Below are 21402 nucleotides of genomic sequence, written 5' to 3'. Positions count from 1 at the left end.
CATTTGTGACCACATCGCTATCAGCCGATATTAGTGTTATTTCCGATATATCTGTATCGGTCCAATGAAAAAATGTCGCCGATTTGAAAAAGCGATGATTGTCTAACGTCAGCGCCTTTGTCTCCACATTTGATATTGCTGCTATTTCACAGATGTTTTTGCTTAAATGGTTCTGGACTTAAACAAATCAAATCAGTTTATTGTCATCCGCAGTAGTACAGGCAAGATGAGAGAGTGTTTCTACAGGATTATTCAACCAGCAAGTTTTGCATAATGCACGTCTGGGATAAGACACTAAACGTTCACTCTCACTGTCTCCTGAAGGGGGCGCTGCGTCCATGCACGCCACCATTCGTTTAACATGGCGAACCTCTTCAGGTCCTGGTAGGTCTTCAGGGACACAAAGACACACATGATGGTGTGACGATGGTGAAGCCACAGATGCTGCCCAGAGCTAGCTGTCTGTCTGTCTGTCTGCCCAGAATAATAGTCATCCCCTCCAACTCTATGTCCGTCTGGGATGTTGTCATGGAGCCATGTTTCTGTTCAAGCAAACACATTGCAGTCTCTCCACTCTCTGCGGGTTTCTCTCAGCAAACGTAGCTCGGCCAGCTTGTTGTCGAGGGGGCGGACATTGGAGAGTAGGAGCGACGGTCCTGCTGGTCTGGAGGGATTAGTCTTTAGCATGGGTCCCGGCTCTCTTCCTTCTCCTTTGTTTACGTTCGTACTGTTTGCACTTCCTTCTGTCTCGGGTAACTCCCGGCATAGTCTCCGATCGGACTCCATGTTGGTGTAGTATGTCCAAATCACAGCCGATCACCGCAATTCCAGCGCCGTTCACTGTCCTGATGCCACGCAAAGTCTCACAGCCGCAAGTTTTGAGGAATGAACGTCTGGGATACACAAGACACTCAAAAAACGTTAAATATGTTTTAGTTTTGTTACGTAATAAAGAAGACTATGTGGTCTAATTTGTTACGGACTTCTTTTGAATAGTTTTCACGTTCTCACAGTGCTTATACTCATTTTTCGGTGTGAACAAAAATTGAATATCAAGATCGGTGTTATCAGCGATATCAGAAATCCTAAAATCGGTATTGGCTATAAATTTTAATATCGTGCATCACTAATTGGAATGCATTACTTGGTGAATAAAGTGCACCTGGTGGTACCATTAAAATATGTAAAGAAAGAAATCTTTTTGTACAGTTTGCAAAAACCTTTTGAAGAAATGGGTTTGATCTTTCGGTATGTCTGCTGTGATATTTCCAGAGTGGTGCTCTTAGGGGGCAGTACAGTCAGTCCATGTCAGTGGATCTGCTGTTTATGAGTCAGTGGGAGGACCAGCGCTGGCCTCTCACACAACATCGCTCTTTCAGGCTCCTTAAGACTCCTCTCATTCCTCAAACCCTGGTTTTGACCAAAGGTAAGGCTTTCTTGGTCCATTTTATGTATATTTAATTGATTAAAATAACAGTTGGTTCAGTGGTATCGTAATAATAGAAACACATTAGGTATCAGTACTGCCGAAATCCATGGTTTTAGATGTGAAACAAGTTAGCAGTGGTTTTTATTTGGACATTTAAAAAGCTGAATGTGGAGAGCTTAAAAGGGGAATGTGTTTAATTGCATTCAATGTTGGTTGAGTCCTTTTTAAAAGCATGATTGGAACTTGTATTTTTGTTTAAATACACACAAAAATCACTGAATAGAAGTCACAATGTCTCCTGTGCATACCACATTATGAAACTATTTTCCATTTTCTAGATGAAGGCTCACCCAGCGGACTGCTTTCAGTCACTTTAGGCCTCTTCACAGCTCAAGTGCACCTCAAGAGGGTGACGGTAGACGGCGGCGGTAACCTCTTAACCTGGTCCCACAATCCTCACAGACGCAGCGACGCAGACCTCGAGGTGTTCAAGCTTTCCCACTCCAACGGGAGCCACTCCTACCAGCTACGTCTTCCGTTATCACATTCCAAAATAATCCCAGAGGTGAGACTGACTAACACCGAGCGATTTAAGCATGTACAGAATGTCAGTGTGTCTGAAACAAGCTGCTGTCTGATCCCAGCGTATAGGTGGTGGGTATAAGATGTACAGCCTTACTTTCATCTTTACTCTTTCCATCTCACCCAGTGGAGAGGTCTTTCACCATCAAGCCACTGTAGAGCACAGTATCCAATATGAAGGTGAGTGCAGTTTTCTGACAACCATTTTAAAATGCAAATGTATGTTGTTGTTTTTTTTAGGTTAATTTATCATCTTCTAGGCAGCCAGGGTTTGCTATTTTTCTTCTGTTGTGAGAAAACTGTGTGCTAAGTTATCATATTGTAGATTTTACCACAACGGTTTGTTGATTAGTTAGGTTTTTAGGAAAGATTTTGTGTTTTTTGAACTGTAGTTTGTAGTGTTTTGACTGTGTTGTGATTTTTACAGATTTTTCAAAAAATTGAGGGCTTTTATTTTGAAGTTTCTTTGTAAGACGCACAGTCTTTAGAGTGGCCATCCTCTGCCTCAGTGGACAATTCCCTGATGAAGGCCTGTGCCCAAATGCCTTGGTTATATAAATAAAGAAGATTCTTTAATAAGTGCTGTTTTTGAGAACTAATCAATGAAATGTATGTTTTAGATATGTTTAGATAATGTCATTATAATTCTGACAGTTCCAGAACCAAATTGAAACTTAAGACTGCCGTGATACACACGATCTTTACAAATGTATGTTAATTTTTGTTCACCATTGTATCCTGGTGCAGATCCAGCTTCACCCTGGCTGGAGGGGAAGTGCACAGAGAGCAGCCTGCTGGTGCTGCTGCACTATGGAGCTCAGGATGAGCTGCAGTGGGAGCTCTTTCTCGGAGCCCGCAAGCTGGATTGGAACCTGGTGGAGATGGGTGGATTCATAGTGGAGTCGGAGGAGAACTACTTGACTGTGAAGATCCCCTTCTACAGCCCTGGGATGACTTATGAAGTAATCAGAACTGTTGTTTTTTTTTTTTTTTAACCTAAACTCTTCTCTACTATTTTTGGATGTTTTCATTTTGGTTTGCTATATCTCTCCTTTACATTCTCGTGTGTTTGTGCCTACCTACAGCCTAATTTAACCTCATTAAATTGTCACTATATCACACTTTTGTAGTGGTTATGAACATGTCTCCTCTCTCTTTTTTTGCCTCTAGGAGCTGACATTGCAGGGTCTTGTTGCTGGAGTCCAAGTGTCTGTTGTGGAAGCAGAAACTCTGAAAGAACATGATAGCCTTGTCCATAAATGTAGCTTTCCTGTTCGAGAACTTCTAGGTAGAAACTGAAGAATAATACCTCAACATTTATTGTTGCTATCCACCATCACAATTATGTTTCAGTCGTAACAGCCTTGACTCTGTGTCTCTGACAGTATGTTTGCCTGAAGGGAGGATGGTGGTTATAGTTGACACCACACACACCATCCCACCCACCCCGCCCAACCGGACCACCCTATTGGATCCCACCTGTGTTCCTATGGAGACGGACAGTGCTAGAGCGCTGTTTAGTTTCAGCGTCAACTCCTGCGGGACAACTGTGACTGTGAGAGACTTTACTTTTGCAAAATTAACAGAGAAAATGCTTTCTTCCCCCCTGATCTTACTTCTTCATGTCACTTTAGGTTGATGGAAACTTTCTGGTTTATGAAAACCAGATCAGTTACCCTAAAGACGTTCTGTCTTTGAACGATCCTGTCATACGCAGAGATTCTCCTTACAGGTGAGAAATGTACACGAAACTAATTCTGTGTTTAGAAAAGCAAACTGATGTTACTGAAGTCTTGTCTGTTTTAGGCTGACGATCCAGTGCCGCTACCCTGCAAACGATACGAGTATTTTTGCTATCCAGCATCAATTGAGTTCATCTCTGGACCAATCATTTGTCCCACACATGTAGGGAAACTGACTACACAGGTGTGTGTGTGAAAGTTGCTTACAGTGTTAGTCTTTTTGATCTGCTTTTTGGTTTGTGATATTCGTGTATGAAAATTTGAAATTTGCCTCATTCAGGTGAAGGACGATGGAGGGTGAATTTATGACGCTGAAGCTTACTTTGTTAAGGTATTGCTGCTGTAAAAACTGTATTCAGATCATCAACATCGCTGTGTTAAATGTTCTATGCTTCAGTCAATTGCACAAATGCAATTTTGTTCTAATATTTGATACTAATTTTGTCAAAGGTAATGATTATATTTATCTGTAACCTATGTCAATGTAAGGAACAAGATGTTTGTTTTCCTCTTTTTCTGTTATTTCAGTGTAGATCACGCGGATGCTTGTTTTCATGCTGCTACAGGACCTGCACATAAGTGAACGTTCTTTAATCATTTGTTTTATTTGTGTGTAAATCTTTATCTTTTTTTTTTTAATGTTTATCCAAGAATGTATGGGAAATTGAAAGAAACGTTAATGCTGCGTTTTTGTAAAGAGGCATTTCAAGTATTAATTAAAGACTACTGTTAAACCTTGTCTACTTATGCTTTACATGCGTAATCAGGGTTCATAACTATTGTTACTGTTATTGCTAGTACTGATATAGAGAAACGGAGAAATGTAGTTTTTCCCAAAATACATAAGCTACTAATGAAGTAAGGGTAAAATTAAAGTAAAATTGAGTACTGCATTTTTGTGTCTAAATATTATCCTTTTGTACTGAACATTCTGATCCACTGGGACTCCATTGAAAATGTTTTTATCAACACTTGTGCTGTCACAAGTCAAAATGTGTGCTCTGAAAAAAATCCACTGATTGAAAGATGCTTGATTCCTAACAGGCTACACATGTGGGTGTAGCCACTGGTTGATTGGTGACTTGACTAATTAAAGGAAGCATTACCGCATGATGCCAGTGTGGCCAGGATATACCAAGCAAATGATTCACCTTAGCTTGTGTTAGTTGGCAGGTGTAGTTTGCTAGCGGCCAGGCTAGCTTTAGACCCTGCTAACACATCAGTGGCTATGGGTTTTGCTTCTTGCCTTGGGTAAGGTGCTTACACAAGGATATGTTCATGTGTATTGATGGATTTGATACATATAAATATATCCCTTTATCTTACAGTGTGGCCTTTCTTCTTTCTGTTTGGGCAACTTTAAAATGTGATGATGTTCCCAGTGGTAAGCTTTAAATGTTTACTTTTTATCAGAAGAAGTAGTTCACAAGTCTTCATTTTCAAACTTTTTTTGTGTTCGTGCAGGAGTTCGTATGGAGTGTCATGATCGTTACTTCATGATAGCTATTGATCTCTCGCTTGCTGGCAATGAACCTCACTTTGAAGCTGTTGGTGAGTCATGCACAGCTTTATTTGCTAGATATCTAGTGCAGAGGTAGATTAAACTACATTAATGCTGCGATTGTCCTTCAGACAGAACAGGTGCGTACACTATTACTGAACAGTATGCAGCAGAGTGTGGCTACAGTGTCAAGGCTCTCCCTGTCCACGTGGAGCTCCGAGCCTCTTACTTCAGCTGTCACACTGACAACAAAGTTTGTAAAAACTCCCACAGCTCCAAGCTTTCTGCAGCCCTGACTCCATTTAACAGTTTGTTCTGGCTTTCAGGATGATGAACTGTTCACATTCAGGTTCAACTTGTTTGTGAACCATGAAGGAAAGCAGGTCACCCATGCTTTGAACAAGACATGTTCTCTCTCTTTACCTTGGTCTCCCAGAGAGGTGACCTGTGAGGTGAACTACATGGAAGTAAGCTTGGATAGATCTTGTATCAGTTTATTCGGGGAGCATGTTTTCGATGTTCGCTAATCCTGGATTCTTTGTAGGTGTCTGTGCGGAGGGAGCTGACTTGTCCATCTGAAAGATCCAAGGATGTCTTGGATGCTGCTTTTAAACCCGTATGTTTCAGCTTGAGTACCATCTTGTCACCCATTATGTGTACCTGAAGTAACACAAGCGCATATTACTACTTCCAGGTATATTCCTCAGTCAACTCACATTGGCAGGTGATGTTCCAGAGAGATGGGGAACTGTTAAAACCCATGAACCTCTCTGAAGCTCGTAAGCAAGGCTACGTTTTTGACCTGACAAAGGGAAGGCTTGTATTTCGCACAGTGTATGGACAGCCTGAGTCATTTAGCGTTGAGGTAAACGGATGTAAATTTGCATGTATAGTAAAAGTTAATTACCTTACTAATGGTAAACTGCATTTATTAGAAATCCCATTTTTGAGTCTCTGTCCAGGTGAATGGTGTTCCAGTAGAGTTTGTCCACGCAACTCTGCTCTCCAGACAGAACTGGTTTGTCCTCACGGTTGAACTGGCGGCTGCTTGTTCCATGCGTTAGTATTGCGGTCTGTACTTTTACCTTTTCTTATCTGACGACTCATATTAAAATCTAAAGTAATGGTGTGTCCCCAGATGAAGGATCGTATGACAGTGGCTACATAATGTGGGAAACTCCAGAGGCGCTGTATCCATGGCTCGACAGCACACAGATCAATCTTGGACTCAATGGTGAACTTTTGATGCAGTCAGTTGCTGAGGAGAGAGGCTACATTGTGGAGAAACGCAACACCACAGTCCACATCAGCATCCCTTACAATGCTGAAGGAGGATACAGAAAGGTGGAAAAACAGGGCCAGAAAGTGGGCTGTAGAGCTGGCTGTCAGATTTCTAGCACAAATTTACATCTTCCACAAGTGTTCTCAGATCTAACATGTGTATCTCTGACAGAGCTTAATGTCTGGAGACCTCTACGAGTATTACATCTTGCATTTCTATTTGGAGCAAATCTCACGGAAGAAGGATCGTATCGACACCAGACTTCGTTTTCGTGGGACACTTGTCACCCCTCTCATGCTGCGCCACATTTTTACCGAAAACAGTAAGTTTACTGAAGACAGTTTGTCAGGTTAATGCATCCATAATCTTATTTTCTTTTTATTTCAGGAACAGTCCTTGAGGATCGTACATTCACAGTGTACCTCGGAGATGTCCCTGAAGACATTAGGTTGACTGCTGTTCATTTGAATGGACAGCTGACAAATGCAAGTGTCCACACCATCATCAAAGTTGTTCAACCCAACAACACACACGGCTACACTGTGAAGGTGCCTTTTGATGATCCTGTTGTGATACAGCAGGTAAAGGACTTAGTAATTTTGTCTCCATTGGTAATTCCAGATGTCATGCTGGTTTATGCATCTTGCATATTAAATGTATTTTCCATCTCTTAGTTCCGCAAAGAAAATGCAGCATTGGTATACAGGCTAGACATCAACTATACACTGACTGTTGAGCCTGAAGATAAAACCTATTACCACAGAGCATCAGTCATGGCATTAACGGATGTCTGTAAGTCTCAAACCTGTATTCGGTTAGTCCTGCTCAAATTTACAAAAAGATTATTCACAGTGCTGCATTTGACAGCTCCTCCAGCTCTTGACGCCGTCTGTTCTGAGTCCGGGATCAGCTTCAAACTGGACCACCGGCCTTTTGACTACCTGTGGGACATCAGCGTTGGCACAGACCTGCTGACATCAGAGCTGGCAGCCCAACACGGCTACATCTTGACAAATGATAGCCAGAGTCTGCTGCTCAATGTGCCACTCTTTACTGATGGGTATCAATACGAGGTAAGATGTGGAAATGAATTGATGGACATTAACTCTTGTTGTTTATTTTGTTATGTTGTCTTGACCATGTAGTGACTAAAGTGTCTATTTCCAGAATGTTACACTGAAGGGATTCTTTGCCACTTTTGAGATCCTAGTGAGGGATCGTCAAACATCATCAGTTCAGAGCTCCACTGTCAAGACGTGTCCATTCACTGAAACTGAACTCATTGGTAAGAATGTCCTGTTTTAGCTTTAGATGGTCGTTGAGTTTTCCATGTAGTTGACACACGTGCTTAAACACGTCTCTCTGCAGTGTGTTCGACTGATGGTAGGGTGACCGTGGTGGTTGACTTGTCTCTGGCCATCCCAAGTGGAGATATCCCTGCAAGAACGAGCCTCTTGAACAAGGATTGTGGACCCAAAGAGACAGACGGCACCAGAGCTCTCTTCTCTTTTTCTGTCAATAGCTGCGGATCCATCGCCAAGGTAGGGCCAATTAATGATTGTTCCATGCTCCATTCTATGCTTGCACCCAGCATTGAAAGACTTTGTTTTTGTAGCTGGACAAGGAGTATGTGACGTATGAAAACAAGATTTCCTTCAGCCAGAAGCTCCCCTCCATGACAAATCCAGCAGACCCAAGCCATGATGATGATGGGTAAAAATCTTAAATATGAAATATTTTGGCTATTTTACCCTTTCCTCAACTACCATGGCACGAGGAACAGCATGCCCTTTGTCTTCCAGGATCACATTGCAGTGTACGTATCCCCTGGCTGCGCTTCATCGTCTTTTCTCAGTGTACCGGTTCGAGTCCGACACAATTGGCGTTGGCCGTATTGTGCATTCCACTCAAGGTAGGGGTGTATTTCAAAGGCATAAACCACATCACTCAAAATGTCTCATACTGAAAATGTCGTCTTATACTCTGTAGGTCTACAGAGTCCCACCACGAAACCCACCACCACTACTAAACCCACTACTAGACGCGTCACAAGACCCGTCCCACTACGACCTGCTTACCCCCTTCCTGCCCATTTTAACAAAGTATCCCATTTCCTCAAGAAACTGTCAAAGAAAGGTTGGTTCAAAATTCATTTTCATATTTGAAAAATAAATCTTAAAGTTCGTATTTGACAACCTTGTTGAAATCTTTACAGGACCACTGCCAACGTATAATGGATTGTGACGACATGTATTTTAAATTCAATAAATTTGTCCTAAATGCTCTTGACTTGTCATTGGGGACTGAAAGCAACACAGCCAGAAACTTTGAGTATTAATTTATGTATTATTTAGGTGATTTTTTTTTTTTTTTTTTTTAATTTTTCTCCCCACACTCATTCCAATGCAAGGCGATGTTGGTACTACGGTACCAAAACTGTGTTTGTTTGTTTTTTCTTTAAATGATCTAAAGACAGTATTATTGTTCAACTGTTAAACCAGGCTTGAAGGCTGAGTGTCCTTGAACACTTCAACATATTTAGCAACTGTTTTCATTCTGACAGGGTCTTCACAGTAACTGAGATCAATTTGATAATTGGTTCAGGAATAAAGAATATTTTCCATTAAATTGAAGGGTGTGAAAGAATTGCATAAAAGAAACGCGTACAACTAAACAAGTTTACCAAGACAAATTGACATCTAACCATTTGAATGTGAATTTCCCAAAGGGGATGAATAATGTATCAACTATCTTGTTCCAACTTTGGGGCTGTCTAGGATGGTAAGTATTGGATCTCACATACTTGAAAATGCAAAAATAAATAAAAATCACAATTTTGCCAAAATTAGTTTCTTCTGTACGACTGAGTTGCTGCTCCTTCTCACTGAAATGAGCTGGCTGTGGTACAGAATACAAATCTCTTTTGGCCTCAGAATCCCACTGAAATGTTGCTGGGGAAAAGAATGTCTTGTAAGCCCTGCTTAGACTCCTGCCACTGCCATGTGACTCCAGATAAGAGGAAAACAATGGATGGATGAACCCCCAATTATGTGATTAAAACCATTTCAGCTGTACAACCAAACAGTGTGGGTTTGAAGATGATTCCTCCTCAGGCGCAATTCATCTTGAGGCTGTGATCAATGAGCAATAAGGGTCTGCAGTCAACAGCTGAAAATTACAAGTTTAATTTTAGGTGTCATATCTTTGCACTTTCAAGAATTCTGCCAAGTTTTGACAAAAAGTACCAAAACCTCATGTGATTAAATTAGAGATATCTTGTGGAATCTAGATGTGAGACTTGGGTGTCTTATCTTAGTATATATAAGTAAGAATGTCCTTTGAGTGTCTGTTTAGTTTCTGTGTGGCTATTTCTGTGAAAGCCAAAGGTGAGTCATTGAATTTATCCTGTTTAACAGTTTCACCAAGTCATGCACACTTCATAAAACCATGACAACTGACAATTAATAAACTTTACCAGGTGCAAAAACATATTAATTTTTCATAGCCTAAAAAGCTGAAGGATGAGTCCTAAATACTGCAGTACTAGCACATGTATGTTTATAATTTATCAGGAAGCAATTGCGTACAGAAACGTGGAGCCAATTTCAAATTCCTTGATGGTCGTGTAACTGGGTTGAACTTTGAGAAGAAATTACTGAAACACCATTGTCTTTCAGTTTGGTTTACATGCCTCATCTAAGTAGCACCAATAGATCCCTAAAACATGGTGCTTGGTAATCTCATGGTTGAGGCACATATAGCAATTATCATGTAGGATTTGGTCTTCTAAGCACTGATTCTTACCAATATAAGTGAAATATCATGAGTACTTCAAGACCCTCTATAGTTCTCTTCCAGCATTATTGTTCAACAGTAACTGAACTAAAGTGTAATGGGTACAAATCAAGTGTAGGAAATGCTTTAAATTTTGCAAAGATGATCTGAGAAAATGCTTGCTCGATGCGGTGCGTGTTACTTGTTCAAATGGGGGCAACATGGTCATACATGCTGCATGACTTGTATGACATGCTTGTAGCCCCCTTTGAAAATCGTATTGCTCAAGTGGTGCAAGTCAGCTGATTATCCAAACATCCACACTGCTGCACATGGTAAAATACTGTTACTGATTGTAACTGATGGGGTGTTAGCCACATATGAAAATAAATCCAGTGAGCTTTTAACTGCTCAGCTGTTGAGCACATTTTTTAAGTTGTTGTGGGGTCAAAAATCTAGCAAAAAGATAAGATTCCATTAAACAGTTGCTCCAGTTGGTACACTAACTTATCTCCACATGGAGCAGCACACCTTAATTTCTTTAGTCATTGGCAAAACAGCTCAGCAGCCAAATGCTTCATCAACTCTAGATTTATTTTATCCAATGTAGTCAGAGTTTCTGATTAATTTTATTAATATAGCACCACATCACAATATAAGTCATCTCAGGGAACTTTGCACAGTAAGGTCAATATAACTCCACTATTCTCTCTATATCAAGCACTTGGCGACAAAAAAACTCCCTTTAAACAGAAAGTTAAACCGTATCCAAGGAGAGTGACCGTCTGCCTCGAGAGCAGAGAGAAAAGATAAGAGAACCAACCAACCACATGCTCTCAGGAATCACATTCACAGGTTTAACTTATGAGCAATCAAGGCCACTTGCAGCTGATTTGTCGCAGTGAAACTTCCTTTTAACTTACAAACAAAAATGAACCACTGAAAGCTTTTGTAGCAGACCATGCAGTACTGCTAGTAAAGCCAGGATACACCAAACACGCGATTCACTTTAGCTGGTGTTGTTTCGCAGGTGTAGTTTGCTAGCAGCCCTGCTGGCTTTAGACACTGCCTACACGTCATTGGCTATGACTTTTGAGTTTAGCTTTGGGTGAGTGTTTTAAGTGGCAACTTTACAAGATATAAAGATGATTTTGGACTGAAATGTTTGTTTGCGTTCCAGTGTGGCCTTATTCTGGTCTATGTGGTCAATGGCAAGAGGTGATCAAATTCCAGAAGGTAAATAAATGCCAGTTTGCACACCTATGATAATTAAAAGGTGATCTGTATTTAACGCTTGTTTGTTCAAGCAGGAGTTCTTTATATGGAGTGTCATGATCGTTACTTCATGATAGCTGTTGATCTCTCCTTTACTGGAGCGGAGCCTCGCTTTGATGCTGTTGGTGAGTCATCCAGCAAAACTTAACCCCCTGAACCCTAGGCTGTTTCTGGGCACTTTTTTTCCCCTTCTGTTGCATTTGTACTCAGTGTTGGCTCCTTTTCTGATTCAAAGTAAAGTCCTGCACTTCTATAGAAACACTACAACATGACTAGACATACAGAGAACTCAAATGTCCTCTGTGCAGTGGTAGAATGCCGATAATAATATAAAAAAAACAAAAGTAGAATTTTTCTGATTACATATTTTACATAGATTGCACATTTTTCCAAGTGCCTACAGGTCGTACCAATACTGAGGGAAAACCCTACATACTATAGAGATTTTACCACTAACGTCTTTAAATAGTTTCCATACTTGTCTCCTCTCTGATGTGTGTAGCCTGCAGTTCAGCCAAAGTCTCTCTACATTTTTGGAATGTTGATTGCAGCTGAATCACTAATGGCTTCTAAGTTGTGCTGAGGAGTGCAGATTTTTTTTTTTTCTTTTCCCGGTTGGGTACTGGAAACGGTTTGACTTTATGAGGCATGTAGAATGAAGTAATTCTGGTAAAAGATGACAATTTTTAAGCATAGGTTTGGTTAGTTTTCCCGTGGGAAATACTCATTGCATGTGATGTGTTTTAAAGCTGTTGGAAAGTTGAAAATCCAGCTTTTTTTGAGAAGCTAGCATTCCTTTTAAACCGAGTGAAGTATTTTGGGGTTGTGAGGGTGGGTTACCACTGACCGTCTGGCAGTATTGGGATTGTTCATTGAAGTATTCCTTTTTAAATGAAGGATAAAGTCAATTTAATCACTTAAAATAGTAGTCGTGAGATGCTACACTTAAACTAGTGAGCTTTAAAAATGGTTTACTCTAGTTTTTTAATAATAAGCTACCTAACTATTGTGTTTATATTCTTTTTCAGACAAGACAGGCGTGTATGCCATCACTAAGCAGTACGCAGCAAAGTGTGGCTACAGCGTTGGTGTTCACCCTCTGCTGGGTCTGGTGGAGCTCAGAGCGTCTTACTTCAGTTGTCACACTGACAACAAAGTACGTACAACTATATAGCAACTGCAACCTTTCTGCACCCAAACAAGATTTAGTTTCAACACCCTCATTTTTTATCCAAGTTTTCTTCTTGTGGGTCTTTCAGGATGATGAAGTGTTCACATTCAATTTCAATCTGAATGCGCACCACGAACAAAAAAATGCCACCTATGCATTGAAGAAGACCTGTTCTCCCTCTGTCCCCTGGTCTCCCAGAGAGGTCACCTGTGAGGTGAACTACATGGAAGTAAGCTTGGTTATGTTGTTGAATTTTACTCATGGAATGGATTCATGTGTTACATTATTATGAAATTTTTTTTTTTTCTGTAGGTATCCGTGAGGAGTAAAATTACCTGTCCATCCAGAACAAAGACAGAGACAGACGACTGGAGTGCTTTAAAGCCTGTGCTAGTATGTGTCAAATCAAAAACATGTGCTTCATCGAAGTAAACTGTTTCTAAGATTTTATTTTTTTAAATCAGGCACACAGCTCCACCACTTCAGACTGGCAGGTGATGTTTCAAAGAGCAGGGGCGCAAATGCCGCCTATAACCATGTCTCAAGCTCGGAAGAAGGGCTATGTTTTCGACCTGACAGATGGAAGGCTTGTGTTTCGTACACCGTATGGACAACCGGAGTCATCTAGCACTGAGGTAAACCACTGATGCAGAATGTGTACCTGCAAAGCGTGAGTCTAAATCAGGGTTTAAGCAGTGTCTCTCCAGATGAACGGGGTTCCAGTGGAGGTGGTGCATGCCACTGTGTTCTCCAGACAACGCTGGCTTGTACTCATGGTGGACCTCGTGGCTGCTTGTTCCACACGTGAGCATTAATCATTTTTGTTTTAACTCGTTCTTCACTTTTAAACGAATCAATTTACGATCTTAGTTTTCTTCTGTGCAGATAAAGGGTCACGTGATAACAGCGGTTACGTGATGTGGAAGACTCCGGAGTTGCTGTACCCCAGCCTCGACAGCACACGGATCAGGGTTGGACTCAATGGTGAACTTGAGGAGCGGCCAGTTGCAGAGGCCAAAGGCTACGTTGTGGAGAAGGACAACAGCACAATCCACATCAGCGTCCCTTATAATGCTGACGGAGGACACAGGAAGGTGGGAACACTCATAAGATGTAGATATCATCAATGTAGGTTTGACCTTTGAAGTCTGAAGTACACTTAGTTGTGAGATAAATTCAGGCTCTGCAGATTGGTGACATTTTCCAGGTCATGTCAAAGGTCAAAAAATATATATATATTTTTTTCAATGTCTGTTCAGAACAATGAATGTGAAGAATAGTTTAAACTGGGATGGATTGTTTTATAATGTAGTTTATTCAGGAAGGGAACTATACAGTCAAAGTGAAGGATGTTGGTAAGGCAACAGGAATTAAGGCCATTCTTCATAAGTGGTGGTTCTCAACATAGGGGGCCATGGCCCACTAGGGGGCCACAGAGAGCTGCCAGGGGGGACGTGAGATGGCTATGAGTGAAAAGAAAAATACAAAAAATAATGACAAAATCACGAAACTATCTACAAATAGTCGATCTGTAGTGCTTCATTTGTATAAACTAACAAACAGCCCAATAATAACAAATAGTAAAACTGATCAAAATGTGGTGTCGGGCAGAAACACGGCCGTACACACCATTGGAGGTCCCTGTCATCTGGACCTTGGTATTTTTTTTCCAGTTGTGTATATAAATAAAACTACTTGGAATGACCGACTCTAGTGCTGCATCACTGTAGCAAAACACACAAGAGGGAAAGTCTTTGTGGAATTTTCACTGGACGTAGGGCGTCCTTGGCAGCAGAAAGGCTGAGATCCACTGCATTGAAGTGTTTATATTCAATGCATCAGAGTAATGGCCGTAAATATAGCAGATACAACATTTCTGGTCCATTTGATCAAGCAGCATTTACTTTTAAGCTCGACAAAACACGTCAACACCAGCATCCTATCTGATTGCACGTACAAACTGCGTCTGTTTCAGAGCTTTGTCACTGGGGGCCTCTACGAGTTTTACATGTTCCACCTCTACTTGGAGCAAATCTTTGTGGATGATGATCGCGCAGAGACGATGCTAAGAATTCACAGGATTCTAGTCTCTCCCCTGCTGCCCTGCCTGTTATTCACCGACAACCAAACGGTTCTTGAGGAGCGAGTTTTCACCGTCTACCTTGGAAACATCCCCGAAGACATTGTGTTGACTTCTGTCCACCTGAATGGACAAGAATTCCCGGTGCCTTTTCCAAATGCAAGCAGCTACACTATCATGCAAGCTGTTCAACCTAACAACACCCGCGGTTACACTCTGAAGGTGCCTTTTGATGATCCTGTTGTTACACAGCAGGTAAGACTTTTGAATTATTTGTCTGAGCGGCAACATGGCAGCTTCACCCTGTTTGGCTTAAGCAGGATTTGTATTTCCTGTTTCCTAGGTTTCCAGAAAAGATGCAACTATTCAATACAGGCTGGACATCAATTACACAATGATTGTTGAGTTTTTACGTGAGCCCTATTACCACCTGGCCTCCATCGTGGCTTTGTCCCCATATGTCTGTAAGTCATTCATTTTTAGATATCTACACAGCATTTGCATGAATTTTTACGTTACTGTATCTGGCAGCTCATCCGGCCTTTGATGCCGTCTGTTCTGAGTCTGGGATCAACTTCAAGCTGGACCACCAGCCTTTTGACTACCTGTGGGACATCAGCATCGGCTCAGACGTGTTGACGTCTAAGCTGGCAGCCCAGCATGGCTACATCTTGACAAATGATAGCCAGAGTCTGGTTCTCAACGTGCCGCTCTTCGCTCATGGATATCAGTACGAGGTAAGATGTGGAAATTAATTGATGGATGTTAACACTTTTTCTCAGGGGTTTAGTATTTTGAACATTGAGTAACTAACATGTATTTGTAGAATGTTACTTTGAAGGGATTCTTTGCTACTTTTGAAATCCTTATGAGGAATCGGGACTCATCAGAGGTCCAGACCGCTGTCAAGACATGTCCATTCAACTCTGAACTCATTAGTAAGAACATCCATTTTAACTCAAACAGCAGGTATGGCCTTGTTTATAGTAGACACATGGTAATACTCCTCTCTCTGCAGTGTGTTCGAGTGATGGGAGGATGACGGTGGTGGCTGACTTGTCTCTGGCCATCCCAAGTGGAGGAAGCGCAGCAAGAACCAACCTTATAGATAACAAGTGTGGGCCCAAAGAGGTTGATGGCACCAGAGCACTCTTCTCCTTTCCTCTTAACAGCTGTGGATCCACCATCAAGGTAGAAGTTTAAAATCGTTCCTGTACGACCTGGCAGCCTATTAATTGACTGAAGAGAAATAACTTATTTGTACGTTTCCCCTCAGCTTGGGGTGGAAAATGTGACCTATCAAAATGAGATTTTCTACAACAAGTCGGTTTCTGGTGATGCTACTGGAATGTATGTACCTTTAACCCTCTTTGCTCCTTCAACTACCAATATAGGTTCTATAAATTGTTTCTCCAGTTGATCTGCAGTAATAAAGCCATCCTTGTCTTGCAGCATGCTGGTGCAGTGTACATACCCTCTTGCGAGTCTCCGTCACCTTTTCTTAATGTTCAAATTTGAGTCGGACACAGCCGGTGTCGGCAGCATCATCCGCCCTGCAGGTACAGTCGGTTATTCACTTACCGCACATAACCAGTTATCCCTCATCACAATGACTTTTTTATTTTTTTTAAGCAAAAATATCTTCCCCAGTTCTGCAAAGTTCCACTATCAAACCAACTACGACACTTCAAACCACACCTTCTACCAGAAGTCCAACCAGAAACCCTGTCCAGTTCCGACCTGCCGTCTACCCACCTGCCGTCTACAAACCTGCCGTCTACCAACCCCCCATCTACCGACCTGCCGTCTACAAACCTGCCATCTACCAACCTGCCGTCCACCCGACTGCTCGTTACATCAAAGTTACCAGGAAGCATCGTTTTTTTCGTATTTAGGATGTAAGGTCTCACTTCACTTTTTTTTTTTTTTTTCACATCTCTTCACAGGAGCTGAAAGATTCTAACAAGCTAAAATAAACATTGTCAAAATATAGTATTTTTAAATCGTGTTAAAATGGAATTTAATAAAGCTGTTTCTTAAAAATGGTGTGTAGACTTGCCAACACTGCTATGCAAACAAATGGTATTGTAGACACAGGAAGTTAGTACACTAATGTAGTAGAAGTAACAGTACTTATTCCACTTCACCATCTGTCAGCTATATATTAATTTCGTTGCTGGATAAGAGTTTAAAATAAACCAAACAAAAGGATGTTAATGTTGGCTCCACCTTTACCATTTGACAGTTTGACCAGTTACATCGTGCTGTTTTTAGGAAGGGATATTCTTTCTGCTTTCTATCATTTTGCTAGTTTTTTGCTGATTTGTTGTCCCCTGTCTTAATTGGCATTGTTTAGTGGAGTCCATAGATTCTACAGAGCTCTTGAATGAGACATTTTCAGGGCTCAGGTTAAGACTTTCTGTCCTTACTGCTGATTCCTGCTGCTGCAGCTGGCTCTCATCTTTCAGGTGCAGTTCTCTGGCAAAGAATTATGTCTCTGTAAGTATACGAAAGAGTGACTAGCTGTTGCTGCTGATGAAACACTCAATTTTAAAAAATTAAAATAGTCTGCTACAGGATGGTCTTAGCAAACTAACAAATGAATACAGCTGATTGTGTTGCATTTGTTTCCAGGGTCTTATATGAAACTTGTCTGGTGTTAATATGCAAAAGGGTGCAAACTAAAAAGCTACCTGAACTGTCATAATGGTGGGAAACTTGCTCCTACACACATGCTTTGAAGGATTCTGTTGAGACTGGGTTTGTGCAGGAGGTTGTTGGACTTGTGAGTCTTCGGCTGAAAGGTGATTGTCTACAATCTCCCACCCTGTGCTCCTCCAGCACCCTGAGGTGTGTCAGAAAGATTGTAGCTGTGACGCATTTCAAAGTCAAAAAATGTTGATATTGCCATTATATTTTAAATAATCTGTCATGTATACATGGATAGCACCCATTTCACTTTGGACAACCCTCCATGCATCCGTTTGCACTGTTGCATGGTTATTAACGTTCTCTCTCCAGAAACTAAATGCACAAGAAGATATTGTGTAGAATAGAAATTTATGGGAAATTTATATGCCACAGCAGTGTCCAAAAATATAGAAAGTACAAGAAAATAATTCAGTAATATGCATCCTGGTGTCCGCACACAGCAGGTCCAAGGCCCCACCGTCTCCGGCTGGGCAGTCCACATACTGGCTGGATGTGGGGAGAGTGATGTATGATTAAAGTCTCCTGAGATGACGATCAGAGACTGTGTAGGAAGAATAAATGAACTAATCTGTGTTGCAAGTAAATTTTATAACTAATATAAGCTCAGGGCAACTTCACAGGATTGGAAAACTGCAGAAAAAGTGTGATTTAAGGCTTAACTAATGTTTTAGAAAAAATATATATGCTCATCAGTCAAATGCACACTCAATCCACCAGGTGTCGCTAGTAAAACACGGGAGAGAAAAAAAGATTCTACTCTCTTTTTTTTTTTTTTTTTTTTAAACAACCCAAAAACATCTTTAAACACCACGTGAATCAGCTTTGTTCCTACTTTTAATCTCCTGCTGAAAAAGTGAGCGATCATGAACGTAAGTTTTCTATTTGGACCTCAAACTTTACTTTGACGACTCATGCAGGTCCTACACGGTGGGGATGGTGGTTTTAATCAGCTGTTTCTCCTCAGACCCCCACCAAGACAGTCCTGCCCTCCATCTCCAACAGGACCCTGCGCCACCCCTCCTTCCTGCCTCTTTACGCGGCTGCAGGTTTTACGCACCAGCGTCAGAGCGACATCCACACAAGTGAGACACTTTTAACTGCTAGTGCATCGAGAAAAAGTGTAATATTTTTCCTAAGTTATTTAAGAAAGTGAAAATGTATTATATTCTGGACTTATTGCACGTAAAGGGAAATATTTCAAGCCTTTGTTTTGATTTGGATGATTATGGCTCATGAAAGTCAGAAATCCAGTGTCTCAAAAAATGCTTTTTAAGCAAATAAAATAAAGCCTTGAGAGGATTGTTAAGTTAATTGAAGGACTTTGGAGAGCTTTACAAGGATGTGTGTGAGTGCATCAAGAGTAACCAAGTGCTGATATCTTCAGGAAAGGGGTTAGAACTGTTGCTTTTCTAATATCAAACCACAAACCAGAGGATCGATCAGAAGCATGTCACCTGGGCTAAGGACAAAAAAAAAAAAGAAATGCACCAAAATCCTCTTTTCAGATGAAAGTAAATTTAGCATTTAATTTGGAAATGAAGATCCTAGAGTCTGGAGCAAGAATGCAGAATCCAAGGTGTTTGAAGTCCAGGGTGACCTTTCTGCCATCTGTGATGCTTTGTGGTGTCATGTCATCTGCTGGTGTTGGTCCACTGTGTTTTTATCAAGTCAAAAGTCTATGCAGCCGTCTACCAGGAGACTTTAGAGCACTTGATGCTTCCATCTGCTGACAAGCTTTCATGGAGAGCCAAAACTACGACCAAATAATTTACTGACCATGGTATTACTGTGCTTGATTAAAATCACCTGACCTGAACACTACAGAACCCTATACGCCAGGGGTGTCGAACTCCGGTCCTCGAGGGCCACAATCCTGCATGTTTTAGATGTTTCCCTCTTCCAACACACCTGATTCAAATGATCAGGATCATTATCAGGCTTCTGCAGAGCTTGATGATGAGCTGATCATTTGAATCAGGTGTGTTGGAAGAGGGAGACATCTAAAACTTGCAGGATTGCGGCCCTCGAGGACACCCCTGCCATACGCGGTCCTGTCCAGGGAAAGATGAGAAACACCTGACTCAAAAATACAAAACAAAGCAGCCTGGGCTTCAGTAAATCCTCAGCAATATCACAGGCTGATCGCCCTCATGTTACGTATAAATAAACATACTTTTCAGGAGTTGTACATTTCTGCATTGTAAATCTTTTTTTTTTTAAATTGATCTTAGGAAATAGTATTTTTAAATACTGGATTTCAGATTTTCATAAGGTAAAAGCCATAATTGTCAGAACTAAAACAAAAAAAATGCTTGAAGTATTTAAACAACTGATGGAAAATATTAAACTTTTTCACAATGTTATAAGTTTTTAAGAACATCCTAGACAGTGAAAGGCAAGCCTCATCCAGCTGCTCTTTGATGATTCTGTGTTTTATCCTCAGTCCATCCCCTCATCCCTGCAGAGATCTTCTACACTGACCCCGGTCTACCCCGTGGGAGGAGGATCCCTAATTTACCAAGTGGGTTGAGGGTAAGTAAGCACTTCATAGCCAAAAATGAGTTGCCATGGAGATTCATATACCAGGGATTTAGTCTCTGGGTAGCAAAATAAACACACTTTAAATTAAGTTTGTCTTTTCATCCTAAATGTAATAAAGTTTTTCAGATCCATCTTGATAAAAACACAAAATTCCCACACAATACCAAAAGTCTATCACTTACAGTTCTTATGATATTTTATGGTGCAATTAAGTATATCTTGTAAATATGTTGCCAAAGTCAGTCCTTTTTCCTTATGTCTCAAATTTAAAAACCTTAAAAACTTTCCTAATTGTGCTTTTTTTTTTTTTACTTATTAAAATGTTATTCTGGTGTGTTTTTATTGTTAGGATGCTATTGTTAGGAATACAGTTTTAAATAGACTCTAGACCATGATGCCTGTACAGACTGTAAATTTAAGTCAATGCTTAAGTGTAACACATGAAAAGTTAATTCCGTCTTCTGTGGATGGATTGAGTACAGGTTGGGGGCGGTGAAGATGGCAGCCTGGTTTCTTTGCTCTTTTGGGGAGTGGATGTGTAGAGGGTAGAGCTTATGGAGGGGCTCAGACAGACGAAGAGGTTTAATAAGATTGGCTCAGTCCTTTCAGACAGAGCTAAGACCCTAAACCAAGGGGATTGAAAGAAATTGAGACCAAGGACAAGGAGGGGGCAGTGTGTTTTCACTGTCATGGCATCACAACAGCCATACATGTGGGGAAAAATAGTTTTTAAAAGCCAAACAAGGCGATAATTTTTGCAATTGCGTCCCATCTAATTACACTAAAAAATAAATTTCAGGTATTCGATTGCTCCCGTCTCAACACTCCACCACCCATCATGTCCGCCTGCCCGGTGCCACCAAACCGTCCAGACCCGTTCAGATCTGGACCGCACCCCACCAGAGACCTGGGCAGTTCCACATGGAGAATACACAGCACAGATTCTCTGCCCAGACGGGTTGTCATCCAGCTTACCCAAGAGGAGGACCAGGCCATTACTAACCTGCTGAAACTGCACTATCAAGAGTCACCGCAAAGAGAGGAGGCCGCTGCACAAATGAACTTTTGCGATGTTGTCGAGCCACCAGTCAACTCGAACACCGGCCTGCCACCCCACAAGCCCGTCTACGTGGATGTGCAGAGTCCGAGGGAGGCTGGCTGTACCTAAAACATGGGCTCCAACAGTTTTAGTTGAGAACAGGAGGTAAGTGTTGTTGAAGACAGTGTGGCTTTATCTTTAACACTGAGGTTGACCTCAAATTCAAAAAGCAGATAAAGTGTTTGTGGATTCTTTTTTTTTTTTTTAAATTGAA

The 21402-nt window shown here is 41.2% G+C and overlaps 1 protein-coding gene across 1 annotated transcript; it reads left to right on the top strand.

The window, feature by feature from the left end:
- The first annotated feature begins 11655 nt into the window (after positions 1 to 11655).
- zpax4 (zona pellucida protein AX 4) lies at positions 11656 to 21257 on the top strand. Its single transcript, XM_008282847.1, has 18 exons — positions 11656 to 11710; positions 12614 to 12741; positions 12845 to 12985; positions 13069 to 13149; positions 13221 to 13391; positions 13464 to 13560; positions 13642 to 13850; positions 14732 to 15091; positions 15180 to 15300; positions 15368 to 15573; positions 15663 to 15774; positions 15855 to 16027; positions 16113 to 16186; positions 16289 to 16395; positions 16469 to 16698; positions 18513 to 18630; positions 19992 to 20080; positions 20889 to 21257. Exons 1-18 carry the CDS (start codon positions 11656 to 11658, stop codon positions 21255 to 21257), a joined length of 2841 nt encoding a protein of 946 aa, XP_008281069.1.
- The last annotated feature ends 145 nt before the right edge of the window (positions 21258 to 21402 follow it).

The sequence above is a fragment of the Stegastes partitus genome, unplaced genomic scaffold (genome assembly GCF_000690725.1).
Source record: "Stegastes partitus isolate 25-593 unplaced genomic scaffold, Stegastes_partitus-1.0.2 Scaffold287, whole genome shotgun sequence".
In the NCBI taxonomy this organism is placed as follows: Eukaryota; Metazoa; Chordata; class Actinopteri; family Pomacentridae; genus Stegastes; species Stegastes partitus.
The sequence above is the reverse complement of the archived record's forward strand: the minus strand, read 5'-3'. Positions and strand labels throughout refer to the sequence as shown.

Coding starts and splice junctions, on each gene's coding strand:
- zpax4 (XM_008282847.1), top strand. CDS start 11,656: ATGATAGCTGTTGATCTCTCCTTTACTGGAGCGGAGCCTCGCTTTGAT. Junction 15,574..15,662: donor CTCATGGATATCAGTACGAG/GTAAGATGTGGA, acceptor ATGTATTTGTAG/AATGTTACTTTGAAGGGATT. Junction 16,396..16,468: donor CAGCATCATCCGCCCTGCAG/GTACAGTCGGTT, acceptor ATTTTTTTTAAG/CAAAAATATCTTCCCCAGTT.